At 23.4% G+C, this 16,132-nt stretch overlaps 6 protein-coding genes across 6 annotated transcripts; 2 read left to right on the forward strand and 4 right to left on the reverse strand.

The window, feature by feature from the left end:
• Positions 1–360: 360 nt before the first annotated feature.
• Positions 361–5,670, forward strand: PBANKA_1136100 (conserved Plasmodium protein, unknown function; the record flags this gene model as incomplete). Its single annotated transcript, XM_034565919.1, has 1 exon — positions 361–5,670. The coding sequence occupies one exon, from the start codon at positions 361–363 to the stop codon at positions 5,668–5,670; it is 5,310 nt and encodes a 1,769-aa protein (XP_034422568.1).
• A 1,047-nt stretch (positions 5,671–6,717) lies between these two features.
• Positions 6,718–7,251, reverse strand: PBANKA_1136200 (ATP synthase-associated protein, putative; the record flags this gene model as incomplete). The annotated part of the gene is made up of 1 exon (XM_034565920.1): positions 6,718–7,251. One exon carries the CDS (start codon positions 7,249–7,251, stop codon positions 6,718–6,720), a length of 534 nt encoding a protein of 177 aa, XP_034422569.1.
• Positions 7,252–8,298: 1,047 nt separating this feature from the next.
• PBANKA_1136300 (RNA-binding protein, putative) lies at positions 8,299–9,522 on the reverse strand (the record flags this gene model as incomplete). The annotated part of the gene is made up of 4 exons (XM_034565921.1): positions 8,299–8,339; positions 8,511–8,772; positions 8,976–9,137; positions 9,445–9,522. 4 exons carry the CDS (start codon positions 9,520–9,522, stop codon positions 8,299–8,301), a joined length of 543 nt encoding a protein of 180 aa, XP_034422570.1.
• Positions 9,523–10,282: 760 nt separating this feature from the next.
• PBANKA_1136400 (ER membrane protein complex subunit 3, putative) lies at positions 10,283–11,702 on the reverse strand (the record flags this gene model as incomplete). Its single annotated transcript, XM_034565922.1, has 7 exons — positions 10,283–10,339; positions 10,468–10,541; positions 10,632–10,694; positions 10,794–10,858; positions 10,956–11,055; positions 11,168–11,430; positions 11,554–11,702. The coding sequence occupies 7 exons, from the start codon at positions 11,700–11,702 to the stop codon at positions 10,283–10,285; spliced, it is 771 nt and encodes a 256-aa protein (XP_034422571.1).
• Positions 11,703–12,585: 883 nt separating this feature from the next.
• On the reverse strand, positions 12,586–13,713 carry PBANKA_1136500 (conserved Plasmodium protein, unknown function; the record flags this gene model as incomplete). Its single annotated transcript, XM_034565923.1, has 1 exon — positions 12,586–13,713. The coding sequence occupies one exon, from the start codon at positions 13,711–13,713 to the stop codon at positions 12,586–12,588; it is 1,128 nt and encodes a 375-aa protein (XP_034422572.1).
• A 699-nt stretch (positions 13,714–14,412) lies between these two features.
• Positions 14,413–15,372, forward strand: PBANKA_1136600 (conserved Plasmodium protein, unknown function; the record flags this gene model as incomplete). The annotated part of the gene is made up of 1 exon (XM_034565924.1): positions 14,413–15,372. The coding sequence occupies one exon, from the start codon at positions 14,413–14,415 to the stop codon at positions 15,370–15,372; it is 960 nt and encodes a 319-aa protein (XP_034422573.1).
• Positions 15,373–16,132: the final 760 nt, after the last annotated feature.

The following is a 16,132-nucleotide window of genomic DNA, read 5'->3' on the forward strand; positions in this document are numbered from 1 at the left end:
AAAATCAAGAATTTTTTTTCATATAAATCATCCCTAAACTGAATAAGTATGAACATTTCATAATTAATTAAGTTACTGAAAAATTATATATTATATATGCGAATAGAAAAAAGGTTCGATTTAGTAAAAACATACTGTTATCGATATAGCAAATAAAAGCGTATAAAATTTTCAATCATATATATAAATATATTTTCTATTGAGATAACGGTGCAGCTAGTTTTTCAATAATTGAAAGATATAAAAAGCTATATAAAAAGAACAATGAAGAAACAAAAAACATTGGGAAAATAGAAGAAAAGATAAAATTTGAATATGACACGGCGTAAATAAAAATGAAAAACATATAAATTCAAAAAAATGAACATAAATAAAAATGTTAATAATAATGGCAATAAAAATGCGCAATATAATGATAACAAAGATATAACTAGTGGAGTCAATGATTCACAATTTATCAGTAATGAAATAAAATGTAAAGCTCCAAAGGAGAATAAAACAATGGGGCATATGGGGAAAATTATAACAAGAAAGCAAATAGAAATAAACAATAATACCAATAGTTCATTACCAATTGATAATAATAGTTATGAAAAAAATAGAGATAATATTAAAAATGAAGAGAAGGAATTGATTCAAGTTGATACGAACTTATTAAAGGCAATTAAGCAAGAAAGTGAACAAATACAAGATAAAAGTTTCACACTAAAAAATAACGAAAATAAAGAAAATGAAAATTTTGAAAAAATTGATGTATATGATAGAAATTATTTAAATCAAAAATATGAAAATGCTTATATAAAATTGAGCAAAAATGAAATGCGCTTAAAAAAAAATAAAACAAATATTCATATTGAATCATACCAAAAAGATATCACAGATTCAATAAGCATAAATAATGATGAAATTAATAGCAAACTTAATAATTGTACGCTAAACTGCACTTCGACAAATAGCAATGATTCTAGATGCTATCCTTTACATAATAATGCAGGTCATAAAAGCATATCTAACAACAAATATAAAGACGAATATTATTATTTTGGAGAATATGACCAAAAGAAAACAAGCTTAAAGAAAGATTATTTTGATTACAGCGACAGTGATGAATCTTATGTAAGTAATTTTAGCAATACTGAATTAGAAGAAAATAAAAATTGTTTGTGCTTTATTAGAAAAAGGAGAAAAAAAATTAATAATAATGACGAGATAGATAATTTGAATGGCATAGTAAAAAGTAATATCGATGGAAAAATGAAAAAATACACACGTAATGAAGTAAAAAATATGGATTGGCTTATATATACAATTCGATACATGGATTATAGACGACTTAGACGACGATTTAACGGAATAAGAAAACCGATATCGAAAAAGATCGTTTTTATAATAACACTATTTTGTTTAATACTAATTTCGTGGGAATATTTTAAAATATCTCTTGAGAATAATAAATTAAGTATAAGTTTTGAAATTCAAACATCATTTGTATTTTTTGTCGAGGCAGCATTGGCTATTATTGGTGTAATAATGTTTGCAAAGTTTCAAACACGCTTAAGTTTACATTGGCCTATATATGCATCTTATATATTTATAATATGTGCTTCTGTATTATTAATATTTTATAAAAATAATAATGAAGAAATTGAAAATTCCAAAGGTGAACACATTTTAATGATATACGGTATAGTACAATTATCTCTAATAATAATAGTAAAAATAATAATATATATTGGTCCAATTTTAGCACTTTATGGATTTTTTTGCCCTTGTACCGAACATTGCAGAATATTAAAAAAAAAAATATCAACGAATAAATTAAATATAACTATAAGTCGGTATAATGATTTTGCAGGAATGTGTGGAAACGATTTTTGTTGTTTATGTTTATGTGCATATCGATCTTTTTATCGCCTTATAAACTGCTTTTATGAAAAGTTTTCAAATTTACGTTTAAAAATGCGACAAAACCATATAAATGAAGCACCATTTAGCCATCAATTAAGATATAAAGGAAGAACAGATATTTATGGAAAACCTCATGGATATGGAGAATGGATAGAAGATCATTCATTTGGTGAAAAGCTAAGAGGGTTTTGGTTTCATGGATATCCAGTTGGTCCATTTATTTCACAAGAAGTTGGCACTGGATCATTATTTGTAAATACAAGAGTTGGATTTGCGGCATGTATAGGTAAAGATTGGTCTGATGTTAGATATGGTGTATCATGTACAGAATGTTCTATTAGTGGGCATTTTTTTAGTGATTTTCCTTTAACGCATTTTTTTAATCCGAAAATTTCTAAAAATGAAAATGGAAGATTGCCAAGTAATAGATATGATATTATAGTCAACGATATATTAAAAGATACACATGACGACACCTTGACCTACGATTTAAAATGGTGTTTTAATATGCTAAAAGTAAATAGTAGTACACCAACCGAAAATTTTTTAAGTAATTGTATGATTTCATTAGATCATGTCACCATGAGTTTAAAAGTTCATAACTATTACAGAATTAGTCCTGTAAAAAGAAAAGATGGTATATTAGATGAAGTAGTAATTAGGTTAGTGAATATCCCTAAAAAGGACAAAAAAAGATGGGGGAAAAAAAAAAATAATAATGGAAAAAAAAAAATTAATGATAATATTGTCACAGGTGATATAAATTCAAAAAATCAAAATAATGATAAATTTTTAGGTATTGATAATAAAAAAGTATATAATAATATAAAAATAATAAATAATACCCAATTAAATGTTACCAATAATAATGATAACCAAAGTAATTTATTTCAAAATAATTTTCTATCTCATTCATATTATACTAATAGTATTTCTGATGGATTATTAAATACGGAAACAAATAATATATATCTGTACAAAATGAGCAAAGACATCGAAAAAACTGAAGTTCATAAATCTGCTTATATCAGTGAATCCAGCAAAGATGACAACGATATCAATTTGATTAGTGAGAACAACAATAATGATTCCCAAAAAAACGAACAAAATAACGACTATTTTATTGATTTTCACCAAATTTCGAAGAAAAAAAAGTCTAATGATGGCATGTTCATTAACGAGGATGCATATACTAATAATTTAAAACATACATTCAGAAAGAAGTCTATTATAGGAACTAAAGGACATATCAACTCTGAAATGGAAAATGGGGTATGCGAAGAAAACATTAGAGACGATAGTTTAGTTGAAAATCCAATTATGGATAATAAAAATAGTAATATAAATATTAGTAATGATAATAAAATTAAAAGTAGCAAGCATATTGACATCAATACAAACACAAAGTTTGGAATAAACAAAAACATGAATGTTTATGGTATATTACAATCATATAACGAATCTGAATTAACTACGAATGTAAATAATAAGAATGACGAATCAATGAATTTCTATAATAGTGAAGAAAACGAAAAAAAAAATAAATACACAAAAAGTATATTAATTTTAAAAGATAGAAAATATGATCAACATATATCATTAAAAAAAGCACATTTTAAAAATAAGAAAAGTACACAACTTGAAGGTTTTATAAAAAGTTATCGAACAAATGGATTGTTAAATGCATCATCAAATAGTAAAAACGAAAACGAAATAACTTCGAAACAACCACCGAAAAATGAAAATACAAAAATATTTAATTCATTAGTTAAAAAAATGAAAAATTTAAATGACTCAATAGCCAGCTTTAATGGTGCAAATTTAACACCATTTAATTCACAAAGGAATAAAACAATTGCGCAAGTATTTGCTGAAGAAGACGAATGGGAAAATTATAGACATTACCATAAAGAGGAAATTGTAGTTGACGGATGGCAGCCTTTATCATTAAAGCGAAATTTAAATATTATACCTGATGAAATTGTTATATATATACATGGTTATAATGTCAAGTTGCATCATGGTTGTTCTCAATTAGCTCATTTAGTGTCATTTTCAAAACTACCGTCTTATATTCAACCATTTGTTTTTCATTGGGAAGGTTCTATGTGGGGAATTTTTTCAGCTCTTTCATACCCTGTAGCAAAGAAAAGATCAGAAATGGCCATATTAGGTGATTCATTTAAAAAATTTATTCAAGATCTTATTAATTGGGGTATTAAAAATGTGCATATAATAAGTCATTCTTGTGGGTCAAGGCTTTTTTTTAATGGTTTCGCTAGTTGTGTCAACGATGACTTATTTTATAATGTTTTAAAAAAAAAAAAATCAAAATTTGGAAAACATATAAATGATAGCAAAAGAAAATTCACTAATAATCCAAAGTTTTCAGATACTAAACATGATAAAAAAGGATCATATAAATCTAAATTAAACACAAATAGTTATTTTACTATTTCTAATATTAATAATGTTGAAGAGCACAAACTTGTCAGTAGCAATAATAGTGATATAACTCAAACTAAAAGAAATCTTCAAAGTTATAAAACTGAAGAAAATGGTGAAGGAGAAAAGATTAATGCCAATAAAAATGTTCAAAAAAAAGAACCGAATAAAAAAAAAAAAATAAATAATAATAAAAAAAACAAAAAAAAACAGGTTATTGTTAAAACTATTATACTATTAAATCCAGATTATCCATTAGATAAATTTTTAGAAAAAGATTTTTTTTTGTTGAGGAGTCATTGTAATCATATTGTTATGTATGGAGATACAAGAGACCAGGCATTACGATATTCTGAAACATGGAACAGAGAAAAATGTCTCGGAAAAAGTATATTTAAATTAAAATTACCATTATACAAAATATACAATTACGAAGATTGTTTAAATGGAACTGTAGAATTTAATAATGTGTTCACAGGATATAATAATGAAAAATATAAAATATATGATCACCCTATATTTGCAAATTCATCATATGTTGAATCTAAAGTTCTGAATAATCAAAACGAGAATATTCAAGAAGAGAATGAACTACAAAGCTTTCATACAAATGATTCGATACAAAAAAGTGGTGATGAGTCATTAAGCATACCCTCAAAAAAAAAAAATAATAATTACGATGATATAGTTGAAAATAGTAGTCATATGTGCGATATTGCTAATGAAAACAATGTATCTATTACTGGAAATTATTATAACAATAAAAGTAATACAAAATATTCTATGTATAACTACCATAATAATGCATCATATATATCAGAGGATATTTCTCAAAAATTTACTAATGAGAATTTTATGAAAGCAATAGAGTTTAGCGATGCAAGTTTAAACACTTTTAAATCGAGAAAAATATTTAAATTATTTGATTATTTTAAAAAATTAAAAGGATTATTATACCAAACTAGAAAACCCCCTGAATTCTATAATTTAAATTCAATAAGTCAGCATTACCCAATTAAAATTAATAATGAATATCATTATTCATCATCAATAAATAAAAAAGATACTTATTATCTCTCTTTTGATAAATATGCTTGGTTAGATATGGATGTCATAGATACAACATTTGTTGAGACAAATGTCGATTTCTTAAAACATTCATTTTATCAAGTAAAAAGAGAAATTATAGATGACATAAGGGAAATTTTAATATCTAATGTTCGAGCTCATGAACGTGTTAGCCGATTGGATAGACGTCGAGGAAATGTATTTGTATTGAGAATTGCCCCAGCTGGTGTCGGAAGTTTGCATAGATAATTTGAAAGAGGGAAATATATATGTTTAACCTATATGAATATCTGGCTATATATATGCATGCATATATTCATTATGTATATGCATGATTATGTTTATATTTTTTAAGTTATATTATTGATATATACCATGTGTGATATTCTTTCGATTTTTATTTTTATGTTTTTATTGGGTACATTTTTTTTGAAAGGTACTTTAACAATTTGCAACTTTGTTAATTTCATTTGTAATTTATGGAAAATTATTTATATTTTCATATTTGAATTATTTATTAAACAAATTATAAAAAATGTTTACATTATTACCCCGTTTTATCCATAATATATAAAATAGTTTAATATATACTATGTGATAATATTTTCGTTATATTTGCATATGATTTACCAATTTTTTTTTATACTATAAATTTGATTTTTTAAAATATAAAATATTCACGAGTTTTTTGTTTTTATTTTATTCCATTTTTTATTTTTAATTATTTATATATTATTACCAAACCTTTTTGTCTAAATATTGTGGCTCGAAGAAAAAAAAAACAAGACAACTATTTAGCATATTGCATGCACACATATTTAATTTTGATATATATAATTAGAGGGCATGGGGTGTGTACATGGATGAATATGGTGAATCTATAACATTTCTTTTCTCTGTAAAAAATTGTTATTTATCTTTTTAAAATAAGAAATAAATAGTTTTATTATTTCTTCTTTTTATAATAGTAAAATGCCTTAGGTTAATTGTAAGTGGCCTTCATAATAGCACATTTACATGTTAAAATGATATTCATAAAGTCTTAACTCTTATATATCGAATGTTTAATAATTCTTTTAATTGTAAAATAAAAAAAAAAAAACATAAAATGATATAAAAATAAAAAGCATAAATAAATGTGATGATTGTCTATAGAAGCAGGGCAAAGGGAGTTTAATTTTCGCAATGAATTATCTTATCCGCACTAATTAAGAAATGCTTAAGGGGTGAAATGAGATAATGTAACGAATGAATGAAATAAAAAAATTATTGATAATAATAATGATATCAATAAACCTAATGAAGGTGTACATGTAAATCTGCAGGTGTTGAAACTTTGTTGTATTGCCTGAAAACATGAGGATATTGAATAGCTGGAATGCTTTCTATTAAGTAATTTTCTTTTAACTTAAACCATAAATCTTTAATTTCATTAATAGTAAAAGGGTGATCAATACCTCTATAAAAATATCTAGCTTCATATGTCATCAAAGAAATTTTAACACCGGGTCTTTTGCCTTCATTATAAAAAGCTGATAATATTCGAAACTTTGGGGAGTTTAACCAGTATCTATCTACTCTTTCTAAGGGTGGGGGATCAAATATTCTAGAATACCATAAAAAAAAAGCAAAGGCAAACATCGATGTCCAAGCATTACCAAAAAATAAGAATGAGCCATTTGTATATTGACCTTCAAAAAATCGTCGCCATAATGGCATACGACTGTAATTAGGGGACTCTAAAAACCATCTTGGTGTAAATATTTCTTTAAACTCAACATTTCTTTTTAATATTTTACTGTTATTTAGCAAAATTCTTGAAACATTCATTTTCGTGATTTGTTTTTTTTAGCATTGTGAGGTTATATCATAATATTGTGTTCATGATAATAATACTTATATGCGTGCCATACATACACACATACACATATAAATAAATAAATATATATATATATATATATATATATATAGAATGCGATTTGTGCTTATTCAAAAAAAATCGCAATATATAAGCATACTTAATCGTATATATGCATATTAAAATGTTTTAATGTTAAAATACTTATTTTTTACTATTTTAAATTTGTTACAATTAATTGAAACTACTTCATTACTATAATTAAATAAATTGATAAAAATGAAATTTATTTGTTGCATTTTATTTATATTCACCGTTCATTAGTTGAAAAAAAAATGTATTAAACATATATTCTTTTTAAAGCGTTTTGCATATACACATATTTTATGCTGCTTGAATAATTTATATTAAGGTTTATTTTTTGAGTTGGTAAAATTAAAGAGAAAATGTATTCATTAATAAATAACACGATTTTAGCATATTTGAAATTAAACAAGATATATATTAATACTGTACTTATATGCGAAAAAACATGTAAGCATTGCATAAATGTATATTTTACACGTATTGTGTTTTTTTTTATTTTTGTAAAGTCGCCATAGTTATATTATATCTATATAAATATATAATAATACTCTGGTTTAAAAAAAATTAATACTAATGGAACATTTTAAATAAAGGATAAGTTATTCATTAACGTTTTTTTGTAAGGAATAAATGTGTATTAGGAATAACAAAACATTATTAAAAAAGGGAAACAAATTATATTAAAATCACAAAAAATTAAATGATAATGAAATAATATATATAAGCAAATGCGCATACAGACATAATGTATATTGATAAAACAAAAGTAACATAGCATAAATATTTATGGGGTAGAAATCATTTCAGAAAAAAAAATTAAAATGGGAATTGTATAAATATAAGGCATATATTTTGAACCTAAATATGTTTTTGTTCAAAGATATAAAAAGATTATAACTATATCAACTAGAGTGATGACAATTTTTTTTTAATCATCCTTGTGTATTTTTACTTATCAATCTATCATGAACCTCTGCAAAAAAATGTGAAAACCCATAAAATGATATGTTATAATTGGAAATTTCGTGTTTCAAAATATAAGTAATAGAATATACAAATATATGCACACCCATAATAAAGAATAAACGCATATCTCTATATTCTCAATAAAATTAGTCATTTATTATTTTATATGTGTTTTAACCTGTATTATCCCGTTTGGCAAATTTTTTAAACTTCCTAAATTTTTTAGTGGGAGCATATGGATTCTTTATAAAGTCATCAAAATCTTTGTTTTTCTTCGAGTCGATTTCCCTATCTTTCCATCGACTTCTTTTAATAGTTACTGGTCTATTCCCAATAAATGTATTATTCATATTTTTTAAGGCGTCTAGCATATCTTGTGGATCTGATAGAGATACAAATCCGTAACCCTTCGTTTTATTATTTCTCTTTTCTCGTATTACCTGAACAATTAAAATAAATGAATATGCGTGGATTATATACATATATATATAGTAATATTGTTTCTTTTTGTGTTATGTTACAAGCACAATCGTGTAATTTTGTGTTCGCAAAATTTTAAGGGCAATATGCATTTACAAGGGATATAAACCATTTTTAGTAAATAAATATATATGCACAAGATTCTGATTAATTTAAGACTTACTTTTGCCATATTAAATGATTTATATTTTCTAAAGGCATTTGCTAAAATGTCGGTTGTCACTTCATTTCCTAAATTCCCACAAAAAATTCGAAAATCATTTTCTGGCCATTCATCAAGTGATGAATCTTTCCATACAATTCCTGCTGCTTTCCTTAAATGTGGCTAAATGAAGTAAAATAAAAAGAAATGAAATTGTGTAGTTCATAAGGAACGACATATACATGTATATATGCATATATAATAGATTAGCATGCTTAACATATACATAATTTCATTATCTTATTTTATAATTATCATAATAAATCATTCATTTATTTTATTCATATATTTTTCAAATTTTAAATCAATTGTTTAGTTAAGTTTTTCTTAAAACGTATTTACATAATTACTACTTAAAATATATCATGGAAGATGTATGCAAATATTGGCATAAAACATATACTATGTATTTATGAGTATTATATATTACCTTTTGAGGGGAAGATTTATTTTCTTTATTTGAAGATGAATTATCATTTTGCGTTACAAATTTTTTGTCCGTATCCATTTTAACAATTTTTTATATTTCCTCTGTTATTTATACTTTTAAAATGTATTTAATAAAAGCATGGGATGAAAACATAAAATTTTGTTAGATGATGAATATTTGTATCATTTTTTCATTGTTTAAAATTAATAAATGCGAATATAATTTAATTATTTCTTTTTTATGCTAAAAAAAAGAATGCATATAGGTGATGAGTAATAAATAAAAAACAGGCAAGTTATTTGATTAGCTTTGATATAAAATTATTTTTTCTGATTTTTCTTATTGGAAATATATGCATATAGTATTAATATTATTTATTGTTTATTCCATAATTTATTATTATATTTTTTAAGCTCTTTTTAACAATTTAATATAATTTCCAATATTATTTACTCAAATTCAATATCACATGCTTGTAAATAAAGACGCTATATCTATCCTATTTTCATGTATTTTCTCATGAAAAAAAAAGACTTACTGATATGTATATTAATATATAAGCATGCGTGTATTAATTAAATTATAATCAAATTTATTATATATTTTTTTTTAAAAAACAGTTTACATTTTTTTTAAAAAATTTCCCAAAAAATCAAATAAATAAAAGTAGAAAAAAATATTGTGTTGCAAAGCAATACAATTTATATATATGTATGTAAACATTGATAATATTCAGGATAAAATAAAACAATAATATATAGATATAATGTAGCACAAACAAAAAAAAGTAATTTAATATATTTAAGAACCATTTATAACCAAATAATTATTAAAAAATTTATTCCCAATTTTCTATAAGGTGATATTCAATATTTTCTAATAAAAATTTGTATCTCTAAAAATATAAAAGGAAAGAGAGCATTTGTGTTTCTATATGCTTAAAATATGTTAATACGGAAGTAACAAAATTATATATGTATCACAAAAAGAAAAAAGTAATATTGAAAAATATATTCTAAATACCATTGTATTCAATTCTTCCTTTTTTTTCTCATAAATATTTGTGATGTCTGCTGCACTAGTAGCATTAACAGGCTCTGTATTTAAAAAAATATATACATGAAGCATAAGTATATGATAATAATTTTGTGAGCATTTAGTTGTTTTTAAGGATATTTCTTCATTACGTTTTAATGGGTTTTGGCTAGACATCAAATTGTCAATTGGACTATTTTTGCTTCTATCATTGTCTGTAGTATTAATAATTAGTGTTATTGTAATTATGAAAAATTGCAACAATAAGGATTTTTTAATATATTTTTCATTTTTCTTATATTTTATATAATTACCTTGAAGGAAAAAATAATCAACAATGCTTATCAAGCCACTTGAACAAAACATAACAAGAAAATACCTATGAACAAAATAAGCAAATAAAAAAAATATATGAGTATAAATAATAATAAATAAACATGCGCGTTGTGAACTAATTTTTGGTATGCAGAAATAACCATGACAAGGATGATACAAATTTCATGTCTAATAACTCAATGTCCATCCCCATTTGTAAAGTTGATTTAAATTTATATGTTAAGGGAAAGGGTATCTTGGCTAAAATAAAAAAATGAAATTTAGAATAAAAAATGAGTAAGCATATATATATATATTATGCAATGATATGACTTGTATTAACCTTATTTGAAGAACATATAATTGAGCGTACCTACTAAATATCCCGAAAAAAACATATTTATCAAAAAACCTAATCCCAGCTGTAAGATTAAAAAGGGAATTTGATTTTTCATCATTCCAAATAAATCTGATGTGTCTTGTTTTAAAAATGAGTCAAGTGGATTAATTTGTTCAGGCACTTCGTTGAAGAAACCAATTTGAGGCTTGTTATAAAAGTATCGTCTATTTAAAAATGCTAATGGACTGATAAATCCAGAATTGGTTTTCAATTGCGTAAATCGCGACAAGAAATTACTTTGCATTTAAAAGGGAAAGAGAATAAAATGATAAATTGGGATTAATAAATATGATAATATAACCAAATGATAAAGTGTTGCATAATAAAATAAAAAAAATAATGATGAAACATTTCCTTACTTTTGCCTCATTTTCTCAATGTCCATTTTTAAGGGGGGGGGTGGCATTTGCCCTAAATTACTTTTTATTATACAAACTAAAAGCACAATTATAAATATAGGAAGTAAGGCATGTACCCTTATCCTTTCGTCCAGCACAAGTGCATCCATTTTTTAACGAGTTAACTTTTTAATTTTTTATTTAGATTGTGTAGGTGATTATATATGCATGTGTGTGTATATATGGGTATATTATAAATATATAGCGCTTAATATATACACGCTGATTATTTATAACGCTTTAATATCCTTATAATATGATCATCTATATGGTTATATTAATTATACTCTCAAAAAATTATTATTATTACTACTAATATTCTCTAAATATGAGCTAATTAAAAACGGCATAGATCTAATTGCTGTTATATAAATGTATACATAAAATATATGCAATAAAGGTGTTAATACAAATGTAAATAATGTTATTTTTTATATAGTTAAATAAGTTATAAATCTTATAAAATATGTTTAAATGGCAATAATAGAAATATAAACGATGATATTGAACAATTATTATAAAATTATCAAAAAATGAAAAACAATATATAACGCTAAAAAAATGTATATTATAACGAATTTAAAAATAATATAATATGTATATAATGAATCTTTATTATCTTTATTCTTTTTTTTTATTAGTATAACTATGTTGATAAGTTATAAAAATATATTTTATTTTGATATGAAGGAAAAAAATCGTTTTTTATAGTTATTTAAAATAAGCTTATTTTATTATTAGAAAAATTCATACAAAATATGAATGTAAGGAAAGTATGCACATATTATATGTGCAAATGGTTATAAATATGTATTCCATAAAATTACTAAGAAAAAACAAATTTTACATTTTTTTAAAACACAATCCAAAAATTTTTACATTAACCTTTTTTATAATTAGCAAGTAGTAAAAAAATTCCGTCATTATTTTCTTCCCATACATTATAATTCTCCGCGCAAATTTTTATGATGTATTCACACTTTCCTTTTTAACTTAAAAGTTTATTTTATATTTCAGAAATATTTTATAGAAAATATAAGAACAAATTATCGAACATATTATGATGATTAAAATATGATAAAATACTGGAGGTAATTGTAAAATATAAGAAACTAATTCGGCCTTAAAATACAATTTAGAAATATTTTTCAACAAACTATATATACTTTGTTTGTACGTTATCCCATTCAAACAATGGCAAATCTCAATCAAATAAAAGTCTGAAATACAACTATTATTTGTATTATGATTTTTATAGGGGGTGGAAGCGGTACCCATTGTAGATTTGAAAGGGTATATAATTTTATTTTTGTAAATTATAAAATTGTAATTACTTGAATTTTGTGTATTGTTAAAATTTCCATTATTATTACTATTCCAATCGTTGCTATTATTGACATCATCATATGTGTGAGGATTATACACTAAGTAAAATGTGTGATATAATATTTTGTTCATAAACATAAGATAATAATAATATATTGTATTATTAACAGAGTTACGGATTTTGTCATATATAGATGATTTAATTCGTAACTTTTCTTTTTTTTGGCCTATAATAAATATGTAACTTTCTTCTTCTAATGGATCACTGTTTAGATGATGCGATTTTACAAAATATCGCTTTTTTATCTTTCCTAAGTGATAATTATTATATCCATTATTTTGTTTGTAATAATTGACTAAATCGGCTATACATAACTTATAAAAATTGCAATATGTGTTTAAAGTTGACAAGTCAAAATAATTAAAGTTTTTATTAATCTCTAACTTTTTTCTTATGGAATATGAATTTTCCGTATTAATTTGTTCTCTTTCTAACTTTTCATTTACGTGTATTTTAGGTATACTATTGCTCCAAATACTAAACAATTGGTTACTATATTTTAGCCATTTTCTTTTGATACAATCAAATGTTGTCTTTTTATTTTCCCTGTCAAATGGGCAAACAAATGGAGTTGTATTATTTTTTTTTATGATATACTCACGCAAATATATTTTTTTAGATATCCGGTTGAATAAATCTTCCAAAGTTCTTCCTTTATTATTTATTAATATGTTATTTATACTTGTAATAAAAAAGAGGCAAACAAATATAACTTTTATATTAAAAATAGGCATATTCTTATTGGTATTTTGTAGCAATATATCGATGTAAAAAAAAGGGTTTCTTATAAAACATGCACGTTTGTCAATAAAAAAAGTTAAGGTGCAAACAAAAATAACAACATATAAAGAAAAAATGGTTTATTTACGAGCATAAACTATTTTTCTCAGCCTCATTTGTGCATTTTTCTTAACAATTAATAATACTTGACGTCGCAAAACTTTGTTAATTTGATTATTAAAATATATTTAAAAGCATTTTATTATATTTCATCCTTGTAAGCCTTTTTTATTACCCTTTCTAAATTATTATTTCTAGCGTACATCATAAAACACACAAAGCATGGCTAATGATATAAATAATACATAGCCCAATTAAATTTCATTTTAATTTTTTTAGTATGGCATTTAGTATATAAAGCATGTACATTTGTCCACAAGTTTCTTCATCAGGGTCGTAATCAATTTTATTTTTTAAGAATATTTTATACAATATACGAAAACAAATATGGATATATATGGAAGATATGCATATACAATTTTTTTTAAATATATTTCGCATTTTTTTCGATGTTTAAGCAAAAAAATATTTATGAACAAATCAATTATATGAATTAATTTCTAGGGCGGTTTTCTTTAAACATAAAATATGATAAAGTAGCATTTACAAGTGATAGAAAATAACAAGATAAAATCTATATTAAATATATTAAAATGAGTAACAATAATGAAGCTTATAAAAATGTAAAAGATACTATATGCGAATCAAGCAATGGCAATATAATAAATGATGAAAACATTATACCAATATTTTTAAAAAATGTTTTAGAATCTTCATTTGAAGAGCATATAGAAAATGAAAATTTCTTAATAGAAAAAAATCAAGCATTAAATGACTATATAGAACAAAATATTGATGAAAATATTTCACTTGATGATATAAATAACCACAAATGTGATGACGATTTAGAATTTATCATTAATAATAATAATAATAGCAATAAGAATGAGCTGCTTTTACATAATGAAAATAAAATTCAACATGATAAAGGAATCGAAAAAGAACAAGCGTTTGAATATAATAGTATTGAAAATACTTTAGAAATAACACATAAAAAAAAAAAAAAAAGAAAATATGTTAATATAAATAAAGTGAAATTTGACTTTGACGAAGAAGATTTTGATTGTAATTCAGATAATGAACTAGTAAAATGCAACAATATGAATTTTGATAAATATGAAATTGAAGAAGGGAATCATATTATGTGTGCAAATGCATACGAACAAAATGGTATAGGAAACAATTATATTAATATAAACAATGAAGTTATTAGAAACCTAATTGAACCGCCTCCTATACAATTTAATAAAACCTTTCAAAAATATAATAAAGAAATAAGTGAAATGTTTATAAAATATAAAGACAATCATGATAAATTAAATGTATATCTAGCTGCGCAGCTTATGTGTATAAAAGAAAATAATTTTGAAAATGAATATAACTTTATTAACACCAATTTTGATAATTTTATTTTAGCCAAATTCAATGGCACAAATTCGGTAGATCAAAATAATAAAGACCTGCAAGAACTTTTGATGTATCTTATGTCATGGTATTTTTCTGGATTTTATTCTGGGAAAATGTGTACTTTAAGAGAGTTACAAAAACAGTAATTTTTCATTCTCTTAAAAATTTTCATTATAAGTATATATATGTTTGCATAATTTTAACAAATTTAAGCGGCGTATGCCATAATTTTTTATCATATGTGTATACATATATATGTACATATTTTTTTATTTGTCTTTATTTTGTGCTTGTTTTATTCATCTTTCGACATATTCGCCGATTGAATTAAAATATGAAGTCAATATTTATACTATTGTAAAAGTATCATTTATTATTATTTTTTTTTGTTAATATGACCTTTATTTAAAATGTGTAATTAATATAATTAACGCAATTATACCCTTAAAAATTATTTTTTTTCAAATTAAAATTAACTTTCATTTTATTTAATTATGAAAATGTAAATATTATTATTTAAATATTGTGGAAATAACATCATCAGTGATACATATAGAATTTTTCGTACAAGCATGTAAATAAATATATATATTTTTTTCCACTAAATTGTATATATTATCAAAAAACTGTACAAAAAATTATCAGAAGTATATATAATCTTATTTAAATATGCGTATATGATTGTTAGATATATCCCTTCATACATAGTGCACACTTTTTTACACCTGACTGGACATATATAGTCCATTTAATACACACACTTATATGTTTAAGTTTGGGAAAAAATGTGTAAAAAATAAATATCAATACAATGAATAAAAATGTAATGAATTACAAAAAATATTTAATAATGGTTAATTGAAAATAATAAAAGTTATTCCATCAAATTGTATGATACTTTTACAA

This window comes from Plasmodium berghei, assembly GCF_900002375.2.
Source record: "Plasmodium berghei ANKA genome assembly, chromosome: 11".
Lineage (NCBI taxonomy): Eukaryota > Apicomplexa > Aconoidasida > Haemosporida > Plasmodiidae > Plasmodium > Plasmodium berghei.